The sequence below is a fragment of the Vanellus vanellus genome (assembly GCF_965231255.1).
Source record: "Vanellus vanellus genome assembly, chromosome: 27".
NCBI lineage: Eukaryota > Metazoa > Chordata > Aves > Charadriiformes > Charadriidae > Vanellus > Vanellus vanellus.
Window position 1 is genome coordinate 2,880,790 of NC_138932.1, and position 22,991 is coordinate 2,903,780.

The 22,991-nt window shown below is 57.8% G+C and overlaps 3 protein-coding genes across 4 annotated transcripts; 2 read left to right on the forward strand and 1 right to left on the reverse strand.

Annotated features, from left to right (window-relative positions):
- Nucleotides 1-788: 788 nt before the first annotated feature.
- On the reverse strand, nt 789-13,319 carry UBQLN4 (ubiquilin 4; the record flags this gene model as incomplete). Of its 2 annotated transcripts, XM_082496017.1 has the most annotated exons (11): nt 789-2,014; nt 2,468-2,645; nt 3,282-3,397; nt 4,018-4,101; nt 4,544-4,683; nt 5,072-5,297; nt 6,007-6,165; nt 7,424-7,686; nt 8,026-8,231; nt 10,740-10,891; nt 13,155-13,319. In XM_082496017.1, the coding sequence occupies 11 exons, from the start codon at nt 13,317-13,319 to the stop codon at nt 1,862-1,864; spliced, it is 1,842 nt and encodes a 613-aa protein (XP_082352143.1). In that variant the 3' UTR covers nt 789-1,861. The 2 variants fall into 2 exon arrangements, with proteins under 2 accessions (XP_082352143.1, XP_082352144.1); XM_082496018.1 differs by lacking the exon at nt 4,018-4,101.
- Nucleotides 13,320-15,069: 1,750 nt separating this feature from the next.
- LAMTOR2 (late endosomal/lysosomal adaptor, MAPK and MTOR activator 2) lies at nt 15,070-17,702 on the forward strand. The gene is made up of 4 exons (XM_082496046.1): nt 15,070-15,220; nt 16,777-16,939; nt 17,065-17,154; nt 17,445-17,702. The coding sequence occupies exons 1-4, from the start codon at nt 15,078-15,080 to the stop codon at nt 17,499-17,501; spliced, it is 453 nt and encodes a 150-aa protein (XP_082352172.1). The 5' UTR covers nt 15,070-15,077; the 3' UTR covers nt 17,502-17,702.
- A 694-nt stretch (nt 17,703-18,396) lies between these two features.
- RAB25 (RAB25, member RAS oncogene family) lies at nt 18,397-21,827 on the forward strand (the record flags this gene model as incomplete). Its single annotated transcript, XM_082496127.1, has 5 exons — nt 18,397-18,436; nt 19,462-19,657; nt 19,777-19,970; nt 20,133-20,213; nt 21,009-21,827. The coding sequence occupies 5 exons, from the start codon at nt 18,397-18,399 to the stop codon at nt 21,137-21,139; spliced, it is 642 nt and encodes a 213-aa protein (XP_082352253.1). The 3' UTR covers nt 21,140-21,827.
- Between the last annotated feature and the right edge of the window lie 1,164 nt (nt 21,828-22,991).

A 22,991-nucleotide genomic window follows, 5' to 3' on the forward strand; every position in this document is an offset into this window, starting at 1 on the left:
AACCCCCCCCCCCAGTCTCGTCGTGATGCACACACACAAAGGCAGGCACGCACTCCCGTGTTTTCTCAAGCAACCACTGCTCCACCTACGCTCTCCAACAACACAGGCCATTATTGATAGATCCCATCTCCAACGCAGAAGCAAGCTGGCTGCAGCAGGTTTTACAGGTATACAAGAAAGCAGCGCTGGGATTCCTCCCATCCTCTCTCGCTGCCTAATCCTCCCCTACCAAAAAAAAAAAAAAAAAACCAACCCCCAAAAAAACCAACTTAAAAAACCAAAACAAATACTTAACACCCAACTAACAGCAAGCACTGTGCTTCCTACAGAAAAGCAGGGGTAAAATCCACTGTACGCAGAGCTGCTCAGGGCTCCCCTGGGCATCGGCAGCGTCCAGCTGCGAGCAAACACCTCTGGGGTCTGCAGAAGAACGCGCTGGTTTCTCGTACACCACACATCAGGTCATCCAAATACAGCAGAACCACCAAGTCGCTGGTAGTTTGTCCTACACGTACCTGAGAGTCCCTAACTCAAAGGAAGCTTCCAAACGGGCATGGTTAGGGCCAGCCAGATTTTGGGCAAACCTTCAGCAGCATTCCCTGAAGTACTTAAGTGTCAAGGAGGTTTCCTGCCACAAGAGGGACGCGAGCCCAGCCAGGCGGGGAAGGACGCCCCACGCTATCTGCAAGAGGTAAGCACGGGGGGACAAGGCAGATTAATCACAAGTAACAAGGGGAACTCAATCAGCTTAAATGTGGCAATCAAGGAAGATACATGGAGTGCAGGGAGACAGATGGTTGTGCGCATTTATTTTTCTTTGATAAAAATGGTATGCAAATTACACAGCCATGGAGGCTCTTGGGAAGATACCACCCTGCTGGTCCTTGGGGAGTTTCTTGGAGTCATAACATTCAAACACACCAAAATGGAGGGGGGAGGGAATGGAGGATGGATCTAAACTGGGAATAACATGAACTTCAACATTTTCCAGTGAAGCGAAAAGATCGTTAACTTATTTTTTTCAATTTCCTTTTTTTGTTTTTACACTTTCAGGAATGAGCCTACTGAGCACAAGAGTCACCAAACCCCTGACACCACCGCGTAAGAACTCAATTGCTGGGGCAGAAACACACCTTTCGAACACATTCTTCTGCACGGCACTTTCAACTCAAGTTCAAGAACAGCAAGCCTGATCCCCGAAGGCATCGAGGCTCCTTTACACCATCCCAAGAGTGTAAAGAGGCCATACTTCAAATGTCTTTTTCATGCACATTAGCCCTCTACCAGGAGATCAGAGGCACCTGCACGCAAGGGACACAGGCTCAGTTCATCCAATGGAACATTAAGACAAATGACATCAGAAATTTCCAGGTCATTTCAATTTTTTTTTTTCCTTTTGATCCATTCCCAATAGGACGCTGGGAGAAATAACCAAAAACCAAACTTGGCTCAAGTTTTAAATATTTGCCTGAAAGGAGGACTAGGGGAGGGAATCATGTACAGTTAAAATCAAGCTACTCAAAACACAATCATTCAGGTAAGTAACTAGAAGTATCGCCTCTACCATCTAGAGAGAGAGAGAAGAGTGTCTGAGACAGAGGGCATATTTAGGAAAAAATACACATCTGAAGTCTCTGTGGCCACGATGAGAACTGGAATCCACATACAAGCCAGTTAAAGAGCATTTCAACATGAAATCTTAACTTAGTAGGAAGGTCAGGGGTTAAGCTGTATCATTTTTTGTTTTAAATACATGGACAGCTGTCAGATATGAAAATGACGGTGGGCTTTCCTGAAAGATCCCCCTGGTGCATGTGTATGGATGCATGTGCTGACATCTGCGGGGCAGCATGACAAGAGTTTAGGAAGGCTGGGAGCCCAGCAGTCTCTCAATTGCTGCATTGATGTCTCCACCAGTAGCTATAAGCGCCTGGAGGTTGGCCTCACGATTAATGAAGCCCATGGCGTTCAGCTGCTCCAGCTGCTGTTGGAATCGCACTTCAGGACTCTGCGCCTACAGAGGGAAAGGACAAAGACCTTAGGGTCAGACAGCAGAGATCAACACCAGCAGGGCCAGCAACGGCGGCTGAGCTGGGACCCCGAGCTCAGCTTTAGGCATACTGAAACACTCCAGGCTCCCCAAGTGACTGAAATACTCCCCCCATTGCCACGGGCTTTGGCAGAGCAGCCACGCTGCGCACAGTGCGTCCAAGTTCTGTACCTACGGTGAGAGCAGCACTGGGAGGAGGATCCATGGCGCTCTTCGCTTCAAACCTGTGCAAAGGGTTACTACACCCCAAAGAACCAGCCAGCCTGAGACACCAAACTTAGCATAAAGCACCATAGCCAAGAGAAACCTGTTGGGGACTGCCTCCCTAGAGTGGGGTGGGATCGGAACAGCCTCTAGCTCACCCTGGGGATGTCCCTCCCCAGAAGCGTTATCAGCATGCAGCTGGGCATTACATACTTGAGAGCTTCCTCCGGCCAGCAGCTGGATCATCTGCTGCATGAGCTGCTGTTGGGGGTTACCACCCCCAGCTGGAGAGGCACTGGCCGGCGTCGAAGCGGAGGGAACAGGGTTCTCCGGGATTGTGCTTCCTCCTGTGGAGGACGGGGGCATTCGAGGCATGCCGAAGGAGCCGAGGCTGCAGAGGAAGGCAGGGCACGCTCAGAGGCAAGCTGGCACTTCTGGGTGTCCCCCGAGTGCCAGGCAGCACGGTAACCAGCAGGCTCTGCCAGGCTGGCCCTCGCCGAGGCCCGTGCTACAGGACAGCTTTGTCAGTTAAACCGGCTGCGTTTGTATCCTGGTCACACACGGTGCTGGGAGTAAGCAATTCTAACAGAGGCACAGGCCTGAAAGGAACTGCAGAGACTGAACGTGACCCAGAGAGCAGAAGGCCTGAGCGCTGCCAGCAGACCAGTCTGCCCCAACGGACCCACCCAACCTTGTGGCTGTGCATCTCATACTGTTCTCCAGAGATAAAATTCTTGAGTTCAGCCAATACTGAATACGGCAAACAAAAGATGGGGGAGGGACCAAGTGGTTTCCAAACCTTGTCTCCAAAAAGAAAGGGTCAAGGACTTCCCGCGTGAAGTACAAACAAGCAGAAAGTTCTAATTAGCTGGAACTCACAGAGGCCTGCAGGCACACACACACACAGAGAAGTCCCCATGACAGGGTGCCCTAAGCAGATCTCCTCGATGAATCAACATCTAGTCTGCCTGCTGGTATCAAGCATGTCAGCTCCGCCTGCAGAAACCCACTCTGAAGCGCTTGTTACCTTGGCACTAGTCCTGGGGCCTCCGTTTGCAGCGTCTGGAGTCCCTGCTGGATCTGGAGGAGCGCCTGCATGGCGCGGGGGTTGGTGAGAATGGAGAGGGAGTCTGGGTTCTGCATCTGGGAACAAAGGCAAAAAGACACAGCGGTACCAAACAGCGAGAGCGTCGGCAGCCAGAGATCCACCAGCTTTAAATCTGAACAACAATTAACACAGAGCTTCGCCTCTCGCCCTGCAGCCAGAGCAAACCTGCGAGTCTGGTTCCTCCTTCAAGTCTCCAGACTGCAGGGCTCATCTGAGATACTCACAGAATTTAGATCAAATTTCCTAAACAAACCAGGTGAATCAGATTAGAACTGGGGGCACATGCTTTTGGAATTAAAGTGATTTTATTTGATTTACCTGAGTGAACCAGCTGCTCTAGCACAATTAGCTGTTTTAATTTTTGTAAACTCATCAGTGAGAGACTGTCCACACAGGGGTTTCGTGTAGCTTAACTAGTCTAATTTGAAGTCCACCTTTAGGTAGATTACTTAATTTAGATTACCTTGTCTAAATAAGCTCTTCCTTTCTCTCTCCCCTGTGCAAACCCCCTTCTTTCACAGCCCAAACCACCCAAGCCCACATGCTTCCTAGTTCGCTTGCCTAAGCGGCCGAGATACTCCCTTTCCTACAGAGGACGGAAAAGCTCTGGAGCCTGGGGGCTGAGAGCAGCACAGGGCCAGACAGGGGCCTTTACCTGCTGCAGGAAGACAGGGAGCTGAAGGCGGAGCTGTTCTTGAAGCTGTGGATTCCCAGCAAAGAGGGGGACATTTACCATGATCTAGCAAGAGACAGCACACGTAGGTAGGGTCAGAGGGTTGCTGCCACTGGCTGTTAAACCCTACTTAACTAAGCCATGAAGATCAAGTCAGTCATACCCCTGACTCCCTCCCTGGGCTTTCAACACGTTCCCCTAATGCTAATGGGGACTGAAACAAGACAGCTCAATTCCTGGCAGCAGTGCTGATCTGGGGCCACCTGGCCACGGGCAAAGAGAAGGGCCATTCCCATGTCCCTTTGAAAGCCACCTTTTTTTATTAGGGGCTCTGCTAAGACACAGGGTTCAGTACTGCGACTGCCTTCAAGCTATTGAGAAATACAACATAACTGGCTATATTCACTCAGTTCTCTGGTTTCTGCAAGAGGATATAGAAGCAGACTTGTCTCACAAGCATTGTGCTCACGACCTGCCTGACAATCAAAGACAACTGCAACACTTTTACCTGTGCTGCAAAGTCCGGGTTCTGAGCAAGAGTTTGCATCATGCTCCGCATATAAGGGGCAGAGATCATGTTCTGCATCAGCTGAGGGTTTTCAGAAATTTGCTGCAGGAGTCCTTGCATCTCTGGGCTGTTAAACATGCCTGCAAGGGGAATGGGAAGAGAAGGCAAATGAAAACCCTTTACAAGCCTGAGCACTGCTGCAATGCCTGAAATACAACATGATATCTAACAACAATGCCTTTACTTCATCCCCTGGCCAACAGGGAACGTTGTTGTGGACAGCAATGGTAGCACTTTGCTTGCCACTCTTCCATGCTCTTGAGGGCTGCAGGGACCTGGACTTCCCAAAGTAGCCCTCTGACAGGCACACAAGAAATACCCCATTTGCACTCACAACTGGGCTAGAATCATTCATCTGGAGAGTACCCACAGACAGACACTCAAATGCCAGAGGAAACCACCCTCCAGGGAAGCCTGGGCGAACTCTTCAGTCAGTAGCACCCTCTGGTTCCTCTCTTTCTTACGTACCAGCCCCAATGCTAGCAGCATTCAGCCCAAAGGGGTTGGATACAGTCGGTGTGCTTTGGGTGGTTGCTGAGCCAGTGCTCCCTTCGCTGCTGGGTGCCTGGCTCTGGGAAGCAGGGGGCGTGGGGCTCCAGGGGTTCGGTAACGGCTCTCTGTTTTCCGTCCGCAAAGGCTGAGAGCTTGAGCTATCAGAATTCCCCGTCAAAGAAGAGAAAGGATTGTTGCCAAACTAGGAAAAAAGAAAAAAGAAATAGCTATAATCAGTAAGCCCCAGTAGAGAATGTCAGACTAACCCCACCACTCTAAGAGTTAGGGAACAGCCGATCATATTCATCCAGGTCCAGAATTTGCTAAACACGCGCCACAGTTCGCCTCCTGAGAAATCTGTAATCCACAACACACCTTGCTCAGAAAAAGACCAGGCTCAAGAAATGGCCACAGCCCTAGATTTGGCTCCCAAATACAGGGCTTCAAAACATCCATGTAAAATCAGCACCCGGACATACCAGTAGGTAATGCTAGACTGGAGTATGTCTGCACAGCCTTTTGCAGACAGACCTGTGCTCACTCCTCCTGTGCTTCAAGCCAGCTGGATCTCAGCCAGCTCCAATCCAAAGGCGTCAGGCTTGAGCTAATAGAGTAAGCCGGGCTGAGAGCAGAGGGCTGCGCTAACGAAGCTATGGGGCCTTCACAGCGGCAATGGCTGGCATCCAGCCTGTTCAGAGACCAAAGGAGCGAGGGCAGGTCTCTGCTCAGATATACCAAACCGTGTAATAAAAGCAGACGACAGGCACTGCACAACGTTCTCCTGCTAGTGGCCGCATTCGTCATCTAGAGCGGGCGGGGACGAACAACCATGCTTTGGGAAAGCTGCTCCGTTAGCACGGGGGTCAGGGAAAGACCCCTTTCCTACGCTCAGCAGACTACACCCCACTTACCTGCTCCCTGGCTGCGCTAAACATGGGCTCCTGGATGTCCGTGTACATCCGGCGCAGGGCATTGTATCCTCCTGGAATGCTCTCGAGGTTACTCAAAGCACGGTCCTGGTTCCGCATCATCTCCTGCATCATGGCAGGGTTACGAGCCAATTCCATTGTCTGGGAAAAGGAGGAAAATGTGGAAAGCTCAGGCCCATGTGCACCATGGAAGACCAGAGTGGGTCAAGAGACTGGTTAGCAGCCCAGTGGTATTGTACTGATCTACCAGCCAAGCACTCAAAGAGTTAAATCTCAGCTCCCAGAAGAAAGAGTATAATTAAACCCGTTTCACAGCCAGAGAGCAGAGAGATCATTTATCCAAGCAAAGAGAGCCCAGGGATCCTGGCTCCTCCCATCCTTGCTCAGCTCTCTTCCTTTCTCAACCTCAATTCAGCTAGATGAGATTGTTTTGTTTCTAAGCAGTATCAGGACATCCAAACATTTAACACCCATATGTTCCCACTCAAAGTAGATGGACTGCATTCAGAAACTGAGAAGGTGGAAGAGATTGGATCCTTCCCATTTCAAGAAAACCAAGAAATTCACCCTCTCCAGGCTTCTGATGGGTCTCCCCTGCACAAAGAACATCCAGATTTCATTTGAGGAGCTGCTTAAGTACATATCATTCACAATTTAGTCCTGCAGCTCTGGAATTTCATGTATGGCTGACACAGTAGAAAAAGATAACTAAGCAGCAGATGGAAACTAAGCTCATTCAGCAACAACCCAGAAGGACCTCCTGACGAGTCTTCCCGGGGGAACAGCAGAGTCCTGTCAAGGGCTATTTAACACTCAGGCTCTCACTCATCCCTTATGCTTCACTTCTGATGAACCTTTGGTCTTCCAGACAGCCAGTCCTCTAGGGCATGGGTCCTCTCTGTTCTGGGACTGTATAGAAAATCAAGAACCTCTAGGATCCCAGCCTATGACTGGTGCTCTCTGCTGATACAGGTAGTAAAATACTGACTGTACAGCTCTGTATCTATACTTAATCCATCAAGAGAAAGAGAGAGAAATAAAACGCTTTTTGCGGTAGCTTCACTTCTCCATGATTGCTTTTACTCCTATTTCTGAATCAGAACTCAGTAGCCATGCATGCAACACACAAAAGGATCCCAGCATCCTTTTTTGCCCAACACATGATGGATTCAATAGCCCTGAAAGGTAGATAAGAGTTGCAAGTATGTGGGTTGGAGTAATCAGTATTCACATAACTCGAGACCACCATCTGTTTGTGGGGGGCTTAGAGCAGGAAGGAAGAGATCTCTGAAATGACTGATCTGGCATTCACACACTCCCTTTGGAGAACAGGCACTGAAGCTGGTCCACAAAGATGCTCTTGAACATGCTTTAAACGGGCCCTGGTGTGCTGACTCACCTGCCTCATGAGCTCCGGGTTATTCAGCATGTGGCTTATCTCTGGATTTCGCTCCATGAGCTGCTGCATCTGGGGATTAGCCATGATCATCTGTCTCATGAGGTCAGGGTTAGACATCATGTTCTGCACCAAGGGATTCTCCATGATCTGAGAAAGCATCTCTGGGTTGGACATCAGCTGCCGCTGCATCTGCTGCTGGAGCTCCATGAAGTTGGCAGAGCCCATCCCAAGGTTGCCCAGCCCAGTGATGCCGCCAAAGCCAGCTGGAGAGGGAACAACACACGGGGAGAGAGGCGTGAGTCACTAACTGTCGGCAGCTGCAAAAAGAGGACAAGCACATCAGCTGAACTGTACCCACACTAGTCTCAGGGTATCCTATATTCCTACGGCAGCCAGCTCTTGAGGGAGGACACCCCCGACACATGCTTCGCTAAGGGCTTTGGCATCACCCTGAGCAGGAAAACTGAGGTATGCCAGTGGAAGCAACTCATGCAAAGCCTACAGCAAGCAGAGATGACCGCAGGGGTCAAGAACCCCGACTCCTTGGTCTAATCCTAGGAAATTCTTCTTTTGCGTCACGCTTTCTCACAGCCATCACTTACACAGGATTGATGTAGCACTATTAGGGCCTCCATCTCCGGGACCTCCCATGGTCCCTGACCCACTGCTCCGTCTGCTGCCGCTCCCTGTGTCAGAACCGGCGCTGCTGGATGTGGAAGGCTGAGACGGGGCAGCGGGAGAAGAAGGGGTTGCATTGGGGGCAGAAGCAGCATTGGGGGCAGAAGCAGCAGACGTTGAATCTTGGACCCTGCAAAGAAACAGAAGGCGGCATTAAACTCCTGAGATTCAGTAACGGTGAGCAGTCCTCTGTGGGGGACACAGGACGGTGCACCCCACACTGACTGAGCCTCCCCTGAGCCTGTTGTCCCCACAGCAGCCAGCCCTGGCTGCTTCCATTCCTGCCTGCATGGATGCACAGCTGTGCTCCCAGATGCCTTCCATCTGCTGGAATCTGCCTCCCATCCTGATGCATAACAGACCTGGACATTTTATCCTGGCCCACAAGAAGTGGCTTGACTGGTCTTACCCCGAGCTCTTCCTTGAATCACACTGAACTATTTACCTCAGCTATATCCTTGAGCAATGAGTTTGCTCCAAACAGGAAAATCCTCCTGCTGCTCCCACAGAAACCACAGGAGGTTACAGCAGGGCTAGTGCATGGGGTAAACAAGAATATGCTTTTCTGCAAATCCTCCCATGCACTGAATATTCCTATCAGTGCTCCTGGGGGCAAAAATAAGGATCAGCATTACTCTACAGATAGGGAAACTGAGGCACAGGCAGCTAGCATCTGCCCCATGAAGCTACAAAATGTTTCTGGCCAGCTTGGCTATGAATTCACATTTCTGCCACTGGCCATATCTCGCTTACAAGGCTTCTCCATCCAACACAAGTTGACTAGAGCTTCTTTTAATACACACATGCAGATACTGTGCCATAAGCCACAGCGCAGCAGATGCTGGACATGGGCTTTATTGACTACACCAACCCAAGCTAGTACCTTGTAATCACAGTTCCTCCTCGGGATTTCTACAGGAATTTGAAAGAGAACCTTTAAAGATTCTCTGAAGCATCTGCAGTCATGACAGTGAGTCCTGGACTAGCACTGAAGAGCTTTCACATGAAATTAGACCACAAAACTCACTTTACTCGCCTCAAATAATGCTATTACGCCACCAACAAGTAAATAAGAACAATGATTTCTTGATTTTTTTTTCCCAAACTGAGAATGATTCCTTTCTCTAACTCCGATTCCTTTTTCATTCTTATTCTAGAACTTTAAAAATCAAACTTGAAGGTCCCTGTCCACTTTCCAGACTCACCTGACTGCTGCTGAAAACCAGCAGCCACAGAGAGGGAGGCAGAGAGTGGGGAAACAAAGCAAATAGGAAGCTGAACAAAAAAGGAAGAAGGAAGCCAGAGAAAGGTCACTTGGTTTCTCTCAGCACAGGAAGAGGCTGCAATATCTTCAGTAAGCACTTATCTATGACTATTAGTGGGGAAAAAAATGAGCAACCCAGGACAGCTCTCTTGTTTACCCTTTGAAATGGTTCACAAGTACCACAGTTTGCTGTGGAGACAGCGGTAAATCAGACATCAGACTATCAGGCTACCTGGAGATGCAGAATCCAGCGAGAGGCTTCCTGCAGAAGCTGACAATACACATGCTTGTCTTTGTAAAAAAACAGAAGGGGGGGAAAAGCACTAATCTTGACTAAGCCAGTAAGGCAGCTCTCCCAGGGGACAGCTGAACTGCACAAAGAGCCACAGCCCCATCAGTTCACCGGGATTCTGATCAGACTGCAGCAAGGAGCCCAAGAAACGGTTGCAAAAGGGAGTTTTGAAATCAACAAGACGTTGCTGCACCTAAATGACAGCCGCTGTTCCTAAGAGCCTTCTGTGCCCACTACTCCACTGGACAGCACTGGGAAAAGCCTAACCCTGTAGGACCTTGCAGTCAGTCCTGCATCACTTTCTCAGGCCGAGCTACATGGTGCAGATGGACACAAGTGAGGCGAGTCCAAACCGGAATCTACCACGGGGTGCGCCCTCAGTACTGTACTTGCACTAACAACCACCACTGTGTGCACGTGGTCATACGGCCCGAGCCTCTGCACATTCCCACTGAGGGACGCACCTGTCTGTGCCCGCCCATGCAGACATGCCTATAGGTACCATACAGAAACACTGCTCTGCCCCATAGATAGTGCTCTGCACAGGCGGTATGCCTCCCGTGGCATCTGAGAGAGCACGAGCACAGGCTTAGAGCAAAGCATATGATAGTAAGTGAAAGAAAAACTGAGTATTAGTTTCAACTTCAACACAAATTCATTGGGAAAGTAATTTCTGCCAAGAGCCACTTATCTTTATTAGAACTAGTATCAAGTTCCAATGAGTTCTTTCATGATTACTAAATTATAAAGGCTCAAAATACACAAAGTCACATACACAAGTTGTGTTAAAGAAGAGTCACCCCCCTCAGGTACTTGCCAAAAAACTTAAACAGCTGTGTAACCTAAGGAGAAGACAGGCCGAGCAATAAACCTCACAGCTGGATGGCAAAGCTATGGCAGGGAGAGGGCCTGGGAGAATTCTCCTGCCAGATCACCTTTGCCAGACTCACACACGCACCAAAACAGCACTCAGGCCTCACACAAGTACTCCGCTTTGGTCGCCAATCGGGCAGAAATGCTCCACCACGGTTTATTCGCATCATCCATTTACCCTCAGACCCCAAGATGAAACAGTTTCTTACTTCTGTGGAGTCTTAATGACCAAGTGTACAGTCAGCCCATCTTTGATCCCATGTTGATTCAACGTGTCTCCATCCTTCAGGATCTTCCCGGCAAAGATCAGAACCAGCTGATCCTGTTTGGCTTTAAACCGCCTGGAAATCTCTTCTTTGAACTGAAAAACAAACAAAGCATTTTTCAGGCAAAGGACTGAGACCAGAAATTTAAAGGTAATACTCCAGATATCATATCCACGATGCAAACAACATAAGGAACTGACAGTCCTCCAGTATCTCACCCAAAATGAGCCCATGCAGGTACCAATTCAGTCACCAGTTGCTGAGGATGTCTGAGGCGTTAAGGAAAAAAACAAACAAAAAACCAAAGACAACCTCTACACTTACAAAATGTGGAGTAAGTTTCAGAAAGAACAGAGGAATTACCTCAAGGGCTGAAGGCTTCCAAAGCAAGACCAAGTGTGTCTTTCAGGTCTAATCCAAATACACCATTTATTCTCTGAATGACTGAACTTTTTTTGTCTCTGCTCATTTGATTTTTTTTTTTTTCCTACGGAAAGCCCAACTCTGATTTAATACAGGACACAGCTCCATGGAAAAGGGAACAATCCTTTATCAGCCAATGGAAATAAACTAGGTCTTCTCCAATTCCTATTTCTGCAACCGAATTCCCTGTGAGCATGCCACGCCACGTAACACAGACACCTCTTCTTTACTGTGTGATGGGGTGGGATTAACACCTGCCAATAAGATTGTCATTGCTAGCCCAGCTGAGACATTCCCAAGTTGATTTGCGAGGAAAAAGGCTTGCATTTGGAAGCCACAAACTAGAGGAAATTTGGAGGGAAAGGCCAGGATGGAAAGAGAAGCATACACCTGTCCCAGAGGAGCTTGCAGCCTCCGCACCAGAACCCTCAAAAACAATGCCTGGGAGAGCACAGCCCTGAGCCCCAGGTCATCCTGGTCACAAAGCTTCGTGCCCTCCTCTGCACAGAGCCGTCACTTAACATTGCACTTACACTGACGGGTTCTCAGAAGCCAACAAGGAAGAAGCCCCTGCCTACCCCTCGACTCTGCTCCCCAGAGATCTCTGCCAGGTCCTTGACACCACAACCTCGTGCCCCACACCCCAGACCAAAGCGTGCAGCAAGCCAAGAGCTGTGCTGACGACACCTTGTCCCAGTGGGCACAGCTACGTCGACAGCACTTGAGCCAGTCCTTGCAAATTCCAGCCCCTTCCTGCTCACCCCATGCCACCGTGCCCTGTGAAGCTCCCTCGCAGGAGGGGCCGATGTTCCCTTTCCTCCACTCCATCCAACCTTTGGCCCAAAGACTTGCGCAGCCCCTCTCCTCTCACCCGAGGGATCTGCCTTTCAGCGTCCAGACCCACAATACCAGCTGCCTCCCCAGAGGCAGCCCCATTCGCACTCATCTGGCTCTGCCCCCAAAGCTGCTTCTCCCCATTGCAGCGCCCTTCCCATACCAACCACTCAAGGAACACCTTCCCTCCCGCTCCCCGCACAACCCAGCCCACCGGCTGAGCCCCCAGACCCCCACCCCAATCCTTCACACCCCTCTCCCCACAGCAACCATCCATCCCAAAGCTCTCTTCCCCCCACAGCCACTCTCCAAGCCCCTCACACACAGCCCCCCACATCACCAACCCACAAACCCTCCCACGGATTACACCCAGCACCATCTCCACTACCTCTCCACCAAGAATATCCTCATCTCAAATGTCACCTCCCCACTCAAAGCCCCTGTCCTCACCCGGGTCACCCAGCTCACCTCAAGCTGGGCTCCTGCAGTGCCCCAAAGGCCAGCAGTGCCCCAAAGGCCGCCCCAGCTCCCCCCGCAACCCGAAGCCAGGTCTCCAAGAGTCCTCCAAGTCCCTCTAGGCCTCACCTCCAACCCAAAGCGGTGTTCCCCCACTTCTCAGGGCTCCCCGGTTCGCTCACTCCACCTCGAAAGTCCTCACCCCTCCCCAAAGCCAGGTCCCTCCCTAAAAGCCCCTGCATTCAGCTCCCTAGCCCCTCACCATTCCCAAAACCAGGCCTCTCCAAGTCCTCTCAGCCCCTCACCCCCCTAAAAACAGGCCCTGGCAGATCCCCTCAGCCTCCCACCCCCAAACCAGGCCCCTCCGTGCCCCATCAGCCCCTCACCTCAAACGCAGACCCCTTCAGGACCCCACAACCCCTCACCCCAACCAAAATCAGGGCTCTCCAGGTCCCCTCAGCCCCCCACCTCCAAACCAGGCCCCTCCAGCTCTCCACAGCCTCCCACCCCCCCAAAACCAGGCCCCTCTAGCTCCCCACACCCCCAAGCCAGGCCCCTCCAGCTCCCCTCACCCCTTCACCCCCAAGCCAGGCCCCCCCCTCGCCCGTCCACACCCCCCCCCCGCGGGCCCGCCCCCGCCCCCACCTCGCGCACGGAGGCGCCTTCCGCGATGACGATCTCCTCCTTGTCCTTAGGGGTCTTCACCGTGACGCGGATGAGAGCCCCGCCGGGGCCGCCCGGCCCCGCCTCACCCTCTCCGCCGGGGCCGGGCCCTCCGCCGCCGCCGCCGCCGCCGCTCGGCTCCGCCATCTTCGCCGCCCGCCCCGCCAGCCCGGGCCGCCACCAGAGAAAGGCGGCGCGCGCCGCCGCGCGAGAGCGGCGCCCCGACCCCCCGCGCCGCCGCTACCGCCCCCTGGCGGCCCGGCGGGGAACTGCTGCGACGCCGCCGTTTTGGGGGGTGTGTGGGGGGGTGTTAAAGGGGTAGGGATGGGGGGGAGGGTGGGCTGCCGGCGGTGCTGCCTCCTCACTGGCATCCCCACGGGCTGGCGAGAGCCCCTCCGGGGCCGGATCTGTCCTGCACCCCCTCCTATTAGCTGGCTTCAGCCTGCACCCCCTTGGTTAGCCGGATCTGTCCTACAACACCCCCCCCCATTAGCTGGCTTTAGCCTGGATCCCCTTCATTAACTGGATCCATCCTGCACCCCGCTCATTAGCTGGGCCCATCCTGTACCCCCCTCATTAACTGGATCCATTCTGCATCCCCTTCATTAGCTGGGTCCATGTTGCACCCCTCTTATTAGCTGGCTGCACCCTGGACCCCCTTGGTTAGCTGGATCCATCCTGCACCCTCCACCCCCCTTTATTAACTGACTCTCCCCTGGATCCCCCTCATTAGCCAGATCCATCCTGCCCCCCCCCCATTAGCTAGACCCATCCTGCATCCCCCACCCCCCTTTATTAGCTGGCTCTAGCCAGGGTCTCCCTCATTAGCTGGGTCCATCCTGCACCGCCCTAATTAGCTGGATCTCCCCTGCACCCCCCTCGTTAGCTGGGTCCATGTTGCACCCCTCTTATTAGCTGGCTGCACCCTGGACCCCTTTAGTTAGCCAGATCCATCCTGCATCCCCCCACCCCCCTTTATTAGCTGTCTCTCCCCTGCACCCCCTCCTCATTAGCAGGATCCATCCTGCACCCCCTCATTACCTGTATTCATCCTGCACTACCCTCATTAGCAGGATCCATCCTGCACCCCCTCCTTGTCAACAGGATCGATCCTGCACCCCTCTCGTTAACGGGGTCCATCCCGCCACACCCCCCTTATTAGTGGGATCCATCCTGTCCTCCCTCATTAGCAGCATTCAACCTGCACCCCCTCCTCATTAGTGGGATCCATCCTGTCCCCTCTCGTTAGCGGGGTCCATCTCGCCACACCCCCCTTCTTAGCGGGGTCCACCCTGTAGCCCCCTCTTATTAGTGGGATCCACTGTGTACCCCCTCATGAGCGGGATCCATCCTGTCCCCTCTCGTTAGCGGGGCCCATCCCACACATCCCCCTTATTAGCGGGATCCATCGTGCATCCCTTCATTAGCGGCACCCATCCTGTCCTCCCTCATTAGCGGCATTCAACCTGCACCCCCTCCTCATTAGTGGGATCCATCCTGTCCCCTCTCGTTAGCGGGACCCATCCTGTCCCCCCTCGATCTCGGGCTCCATCCTGTCCCCCCGGACCCCCCGTGTGCACCCCCCCCCCCCCCTCTGCTGCAGCCACTCTAACGGCTCCATTTTTGCCGGATCCCCCCCCCGGGTCACTCGGGCTGGCGCTGGGGACTGAGCCCCCACCACCACCACCGCCACGCCGCGGCCTGACCCGGCCCCGGCTGCCAGCGGGGACCCCCATCCCCGCACCCCCCGTCCCCCGCCGGCAGTCCCTTCTCCGGGAGCCGGGGCGGCACCCCGGGGTGGCCCTGCAGGGAGGGGAGGGGGGGACACGGACGAGAGAGCCGCCGCAGGCCCTCACGGCCTCCCCGGCAGAGGGACTACACGTCCCGGCGTGCTCCGGGCGGAGCATGGCCTCGCTGACGGGGGAGGCCCGCCGCGGCCTACCCCGCCATCGCCGGGCGCCGAGCGGGGCGGCGGCCGCCATGCTGCGCCCCAAGGCCCTGACGCAGGTGCTGAGCCAGGCCAACACCGGCGGGGTCCAGAGCACCCTGTGAGTAGGGGCCGGGGCGGGGGCCGAGGGGGCGGCTGACACGCTCCCGCCGCCCGCCCGGGACACGCTTCTGCCGGGAGGCGCTTCCTTCCTTCCCCCGACCCTGGGAGTGGGCCCCCGGGGCCTGCCAGGGGCCTGCGGGGTGCTGGGGCTGGGCAGGATGCCGGGGCCGTGTATGGCACAGGATGCCCGGTGCTGGGGCTGTGCATGGTGCCAGGACCGTGCATGGCACAGGATGCCCAGTGCTGGGGCTGTGCACAGTGCCAGGGCCATGCAGGGTGCTGGAGCTGTGCATGTGCAGGATGCCCGGTGCTGGGGCTGTGCATGGTGCCAGGGCCGTACATGATGCAGGATGCCCGGTGCTGAGGCCATGCACAGTGCCAGGGCCATGCAGGGTGCTGGAGCCATGCACGTGCAAGATGCACGGTGCTGGGGCTGTGCATGGCGCAGAATGCAGAGTGCTGGGGCTGTGCATGGTGCCAGGGCCGTGTATGGCACAGGATGCCCGGTGCTGGGGCCGTACACAGTGCCAGGGCCGTGCATGGCACAGGATGCCCAGTTCTGGGGCTGTGCACAGTGCCAGGGCCATGCAGGGTGCTGGAGCTGTGCATGTGCAGGATGCCCGGTGCTGGGGCTGTGCATGGTGCCAGGACCATGCATGGCACAGGATGCCCGGTGCTGGGGCTGTGCATGGTGCAGGATGCCCGGTGCTGGGGCTGTGCATGGTGCCAGGGCCATGCAGGGTGCTGGAGCCATGCACGTGCAGGATACACGGTGCTGGGGCTGTGCAGGGTGCACAATGCAGAGTGCTGGGGCTGTGCATGGTGCCAGGGCCGTGCACGGCGCATGATACACAGTGCTGGGGACGTGCACGGAGCAGGATGCTTGGGCTGTGCAGGATGCAGGGTGCTGAGGCCGTGCATGGTGCCAGGGCCATGCATGGTGCAGGATGCCCAGTGCTGGGACCATGCACAGTGCCGGGGCCATGTAGGGTGCTGGGGCTGTGCATGGCACAAGATGCAGGGTGCTGGGGCTGTGCATGGTGTCAGGACTGTTCGCAGTGTCGGGGCTATGCACGGTGCCAGCGCCATGCACGGTGCTGGGGCTGTGCATCGTGCTGGGGCCATGCACGGTGCACGGCGCTGGGCTACGCACAGTAAATGGAGCTGGAGCCCCATGCGTGGTGCCAGGACTGTACACAGTACCCAATGCCGGGGTGATGTGCCGTGCCAGGACTGTACACGGTGCTGGGGCTGTGCACAGTACCCAGTGCCGGGGCCGTGCGCGGTGCTGGGGCTGTGCATGGTGCCTGGTGCCAGGACTGTACACGGTGCTGGGGCTGTGCACAGTACCCAGTGCCGGGGCCGTGCACGGTGCTTGCCCTCCTGGCTCCTGCCCAGGCTGCAGCAGGTACCGCAAATCCACACTGTCCTGCCCTGTCCTGAGTGGGGGACTGGGCTGGGGGGGGTTTGCTCTGCCCCCCAGCACTGCAGTGGGGGCTGGTGCCCCACTGGGTTTAGAGGCACCAATTTACCCCCCACCAATCTTGTTTCCAGGCTCCTGAACAACGAGGGGTCCTTGCTCGCCTACTCGGGCTACGGGGACACTGATGCCAGGGTCACCGCGGCCATTGCCAGCAACATCTGGGTGGCCTACGACAAGAACGGGCACCAGGCGTTTAATGAGGACAACCTCAAATTCATCCTCATGGACTGCATGGTATGTGGGGCTGGGGGCTGCCCTCCCCTCCCTGGGCAGCACCATGGCCCTGGGGGTCCCCCGGCACCCTGCCGGCGGTCCCTGCCAAGCCGGGGGTGTGACGGGTGCTGTTTCTTCCCGGGCAGGAGGGGCGAGTGGCCATCACGCGGGTGGCAAACCTACTGCTCTGCATGTACGCGAAGGAGACGGTGGGATTTGGGATGCTGAAGGCCAAGGTAATGCTGGTGGGGAGGGGGCCGGGGGACAGGGCTGCTTCTCCAGCGTGGGGTGGGAAAGAGCTGTTGAGGAGGATGAGGATGGGAGTGGTGGAGGAAGCTGCCACGCCTGGGACACCCTCTGTCCTCCTTGCAGAGGCTCCTCTGTCCCCCGTGCCAGCCCAGGCGCCGCACCACACCTTTTTAAGGCACTAAAATGAAATAGGAATTAAAATAAGCACGCGGGCGGTGTGCGCGCGGGTGGCAAAACCCACCTGGGCACCGCTCACGCCGCCGCTCTCTGCTCTCAGGCGCAGGCGCTGGTCCAGTACCTGGAGGAGCCGCTCACGCAGGTGGCCGCATCCTGAGCAGGGAAGCGGAGGGGCTCAGAGGTGCGGTGCTGCTGTGCAAAGGCCGTTTGCTTCGACGCCTTCACCAGCGTGGGTGGGGGGCGAGCGGCCCCACCGGCACACCGGGGCTCGGTCCTGCTTTGGTGTGGCCTTTAAAAATAAGGTGGGGGGAGCGAAAAAAATGAAGGGGGGAATAAAAGTGTGTCTGATGTTTGTGTCCTTTTGTGTCTTGTGCAAATTAAAGGAGGAGCTGGGGGGGTCGTGCCGGGCCGGGGGTGCCCGGGCAGTGCTTTGGGGCTGCCCATAGCTCCGTGTTGGGGAAAAAGAGGGCAGGGGCTGCGAGGGGCTCGTGTCCCGGGGCAGCGGGGACAACAGAGCCCCAGCACCCCTGCCCGGCTGCGCTGGCGTAGCGGGGGGCAGCGGGGACTCCTTCCCTTCCTCGGTTTCCCCGGCTTTCACACGATGGCAGCAGAGGCGAGGGAAGGCGTTCACACCCGGTTGGAGCTGGGCTGAGCTGGGGGTTCTGCTTCTGGCCCGGCTGCCCGCGCTGCCCCAGCCTGCCCCGCGCTGCCGCCTGCGCCGGTCCCAGCGCCCAGGATCAGGCCCCCGGCTCCTCCTCCCCGTGACGGTCCCAGGGGTGACACTACCTGCCCAACCTGCGCTGCGACACCCAGTCCCACCCCTTGAGTCAACCAGCCGTGCCGCGCCGCCGACCCGGCCGGCCTTGCCGTCGCTCCCCCCGGACCCCGCTCGCTCCCCGGGACCCCGGTCCGAGAGGAAACTTTGCCCCCTGCGTCTCCTCCCTCTGGGCGCTCAGCCCGCCCTGCACCGTCTGCTCGAGGCTTTGCAGCGGGAAGGAGGAAACCAAGCGGTGGCGGTGGCGGCGGCAAGGGCGAGCGGCAGCCGGGGCGACATGGGCAGCGCCGAGGAGGATTATAACTTTGTCTTCAAGGGTGAGTCCGGGGCTCGATGCCAACCCCCCCCCCCCCAAAAAGGGATGGAGCGAGAGGCTGGGGGCTGTGGGGAGGGAATTGGAGTGTCTTTCCCCCAGGGTTGCTGTGTCCCGATGTTGTTGACCATCCCCGCAGCTCTGGTGCACGCCGGGAGCTGCAAAGGGTCAGGGGATCGGGGAGCTGGCACCGGCTTCGGCCGTGTCCCCGGCTGATGGCAGCGGGGTCAGGGCTAGTGAACGTCGCTGGGGGCACGGGGACACCCATGCCCACCCTAAAGCCGCACGCGTGGGACGCTGGGCGAATTGCTGGCACGCGGTGGGGGCTGAGACGGCCGGGGTTGAGCGTGCGAGGCGTAAACACCGTGCGAGCCCATTAACCCCTGAGAGCAGCGGGCATTTAAAAGTCATTCTGCTGCCGTCACCTCAGTGGTGGCACACGCAGAAGACGTGTGGATCAAACCTGGGCTGGAGAAACGGGGGCACGGGCTCATGTCCCCCAGCTTGAGCTCTGCAGGCACGGGGCAGCGGTGTCCTCCGTCTCTGCCGGGCGCTACCAACCGGACCCCGCTGGACCTTGGGCAGATGGAGAGGCTCCGGTGTGCTGCCGGTCCTGGGTGCCCACCGCAGCGGGGTGACCTGGGGCTTGCCCTGGGTCCTGCTGCCCAGATCCTGGTGGCCGTGACCCCCCCCGGACAGCATGGCTGGGCTCAGCAGAGGTGGTTCAGCTGCACTCGGGGGGCTGAGAGCTCATGCCGCAGGGATGGGACCCCCATTTGCTGAAGGAGTGACGGCGCCGGGTGTCGTACCCACGTACCTGCCCAGGTCTGGGGCCATCGGGCGATGCGGGATGCCCGTGCACCCCATGCCGGCAGCCGGGGCGGTCCGGCTGCCGCACTGCCAATGCAACGAGGTTCTGGCTGGTCTGGCTCAGGTCAGAAAAGGATATTTGAATTTCTGTAGAGCGTCTTGGAGCAGCCCTCTCCCCTCCTCGACAGCTCCAGTGAGTTTTCTCCCTTCCTTCCGCAGTCGTCCTGATCGGAGAGTCCGGGGTGGGCAAAACCAACCTACTCTCCCGCTTCACTCGCAACGAGTTCAACCACGACAGCCGCACCACCATCGGCGTGGAGTTCTCCACCCGCACCATCCTGGTGGGAGACGCCGCGGTGAAGGCTCAGATCTGGGACACGGCCGGGCTGGAGCGGTACCGCGCCATCACCTCTGCGTAAGGATGGGATGCCCAAAATCAGGGATCCCCCTGGTACCCGGGTGGTGATGCCCTCGTGGTGAGGATGCTGTTGAGAGGTGTCTGGAACATGGGGTGATGGTGCGGTTCTCCTGTAGGTATTACCGGGGGGCCGTGGGTGCCCTGGTCGTCTTTGACATCACCAAGCACCAGACGTACGATGTGGTGGACCGTTGGCTGAAGGAGCTGTACGACCACGCCGAGGCCAGCATCGTCGTCATGCTGGTGGGCAACAAGACCGACCTGGCGCAGGCTCGGGAGGTGCCCATGGAGGAGGCGAAAATGTTTGCAGGTACGGGCTTGGCACCCTGCCCTGGGGCTGGGGGCTTGGGGACCCCCCTGATAGCTGGGACCCGCACCAGTGCGGGCACCCCGACATCTCTAAAGGGGCACGGAAATGGAGCCGTGCCCTCGCCGGGGTCCGCATCGTCTCGGGGGGCTCCTCTCATTGCAGACAACAACGGGCTGCTGTTTGTCGAGACCTCGGCGCTGGACTCCACCAACGTCGAACAGGCGTTCGAGACCATCCTGAAGGGTACGGTGCACCGACGCTGTGGGGCCCCGACGCCGTGGGGCCCCGGCGCCCGGCATATCACGGGGTGCCTTACCAAGGGCTGGGCAGAGGATGTGCGGCGCGTCCCTCTGCGCTGCTCCACCTGAGCAATTTGGGGCTGGTTTCGGTGTTGTCTTTCCTGCTGGTTTGGTTTCTGGCCTTTCGTCCTGGGCGTTCCGCTCTCCGCACCCCATGGCTTTGTTCTCATGCCCCCCCCCGGGCATCCCCGAAGCCCCGAGGGCTCCTTCTACCCCTGTAATCCCCCGTTCCCCTTCCTGTTGTCCTGAGCTCTTGACTCAACGTCTCCGGCACTCTGCCGAACCGGCCGTGGGCACCTGCGGGGGACGGGGATGGCGAGGGGTGATGCTCGGCCGGGCGAACCTCTCCAGGAACGGCAGCCGGCAGCATCGGGGCAGGAGTGTGGCGAGGTGCGCTGTGCCGCGCCGCGCCGTATAGCGCCGAGGCAGCCGGCGAGCTGCCAGCGCTGGCCCAGGGTGAAGCACGAAGCCCAGGTTGGGCAAGAGGAAATTGCCCAAGCGCGGGGTGTTCCCCAGGCACCGGCGGGGATGCAGCCTGCGGGAGCTGCTCCCTTCTCACCCCTCCCCTCCGTCCCCTCCGCTGCATACAGGGCAAGGAGAACCACCGACGACGTGCCAAGCCGTGGGCCAGCGGGCGGGCAACGGGGGCTGCGGGCTCGAAGCTGTCCCTGCTTCCCCGGGGTGGCCCTCGGGTGACACGCAGACCCCCCCCCCACCTCCAGCACCTCTTGTTTTGCAGAGATCTTCCACAAAGTGCAGAAGCAGAAGCAGAGGAGCGGCCAAAGCAACACGGTGTCGCTTGCCAACGAGAGCCCGGAGAGCACGGCCCCGGCGCAGACGGAGAAGCGCCCGTGCTGCGTGGCCCTCTGAGCTGGCCCGGCACCCCGGGTGGCCCCCGGTGACCCCCACAGCCCCCGGGACACGGCAGCGGCGTCGAGCTGGGTCTGCCTCCGCGCAGGCTCGTCTGGTGTCACCCAGCCCGCGGTGCCACCCCCGTCCTGGTGCGGGGGGGACCAGCAGTCCCGGACGGTGGCCAAATTCTGCCATAAACGGTGAGAAGCACCGGTGCCCGGACCTCTGCTCTGTCTGCTTCGTTTTTGGCAGGACTTGATTAGCATCACCACCGGTCCCCTATGGACATCCTGCCCTTCCCCCCCCCCCCAGGCCCTGCGGTGCAGAGGACTGCGACACCCCCCCGGCACCGCTGGCGAAGGGGCCGGGAGGTTCTGGGCGGCACCGTGCCAGCGACGGGAGCTGCTCCGATGGCCGCTGGCCCTGGGATTGCTCCCATGAGGCCACCCTGTGCCACCCGCCGGGGATGTGGCTGTCCCCACAGGTCTCCGTCCCCACCGGGGACTGCGCTGGGGTGACCCCAAGCCCTAAGGAGTGAAGCGGCAGCGCTCAGCCCTTGGCACACCGCTGTCCCCGTCCCAGACGGGGGACAAGCGTGACGGCGGGACCTAGCGAAGGTTCCTCCTGCCTGCAGGGTGGGATGGGGTCGGAGCAGAGCCCGGTGCCAACGGGCCCGGGAGCTGCTCCGTGTCCAGCGCAGCGGTGACACAACCATTAAAGGACTTGCGAAATGCGGGTTTGCTGAGCTGGAATTCCTGCGTGTTTGTGGTCCCATCCCCTGCGCCCCACCTCCACCGCGCGCTGCAGATCGTGGTCACCCAAGCAGCACAGTCCGATGCCACCGTCCCCCTGTGCCCTCTCCCAGTCCGATGCCACCGTCCCCCTGGGCCCTCTCCCAGCCCGATGCCACCATCCCCCTGTGCCCCTTCCCAGCCCGATGCCACCGTCCCCCTGTGCCCCCTCCCAGTCCGATGCCACCGTCCCCCTGCGCCCTCTCCCAGCCCGATGCCACCATCCCCCTGTGCCCTCTCCCAGCCCGATGCCACCGTCCTCCTGCGCCCTCTCCCAGCCCGATGCCACCGTCCTCCTGTGCCCCCTCCCAGCCTGATGCCACCGTCCTCCTGTGCCCCTTCCCAGCCTGATGCCACTGTCTCCCTGTGCCCCCTCCCAGTCCGATGCCACCGTCCCCCTGCGCCCTCTCCCAGTCTGATGCCACCGTCCGCCTGTGCCGTCTTCCAGCCCGATGCCGTAGTCCCCCTGCGCTCTGTCCCAGTCCAATGCCACCGTCCCCTTGTGTCCCCTTCCATCCCAGGACCATGTTCCCCCTGCGCCCCCTCCCAGCCCGATGCCATGGTCCCCCTGCGCCCCCTCCCCACACAACCTTTCCCAGCCCATGTCCCCACACCCTCGATGGCTTCTAGGGGATGGCTGGCAGTTTGTCAGTCCGAACCGTGACTCGGCATCAGCCAGTTACTCGAAACCCCTCGGAAACGGGAGAATTGCTGCTGGATTCCCCGTATCATCTTCCTCTGGCCCCGGACACCCTCTTTCCCTTTGCACCGTGCAAGACGTGTCAGCCCCGCTCCCACTCGGCACCCGTGGCTCTGCACGGAGAGCGTGGCCGCGGCCGTCCCCACGGCTGGCACACGCGGTGGCCTTTCCCGGCTGCCATGCAGCGCTCGGCACGAGGCCGCCCCGGTGGTGCGCCGGGGGAAGGCACAGCGGTGCTGAGTGGGGAGCGGAGCCCACATACCTGTGTGTCCCCCCCCCACTTCCCCTTACCTGGCCCAGGTGAGCACAACTGGGCGGTGATGGGCAGCCCCGGCCGCCAATGGGTGCGGAGGAGGAAGGGCTGTGGCCGCCAATGGGT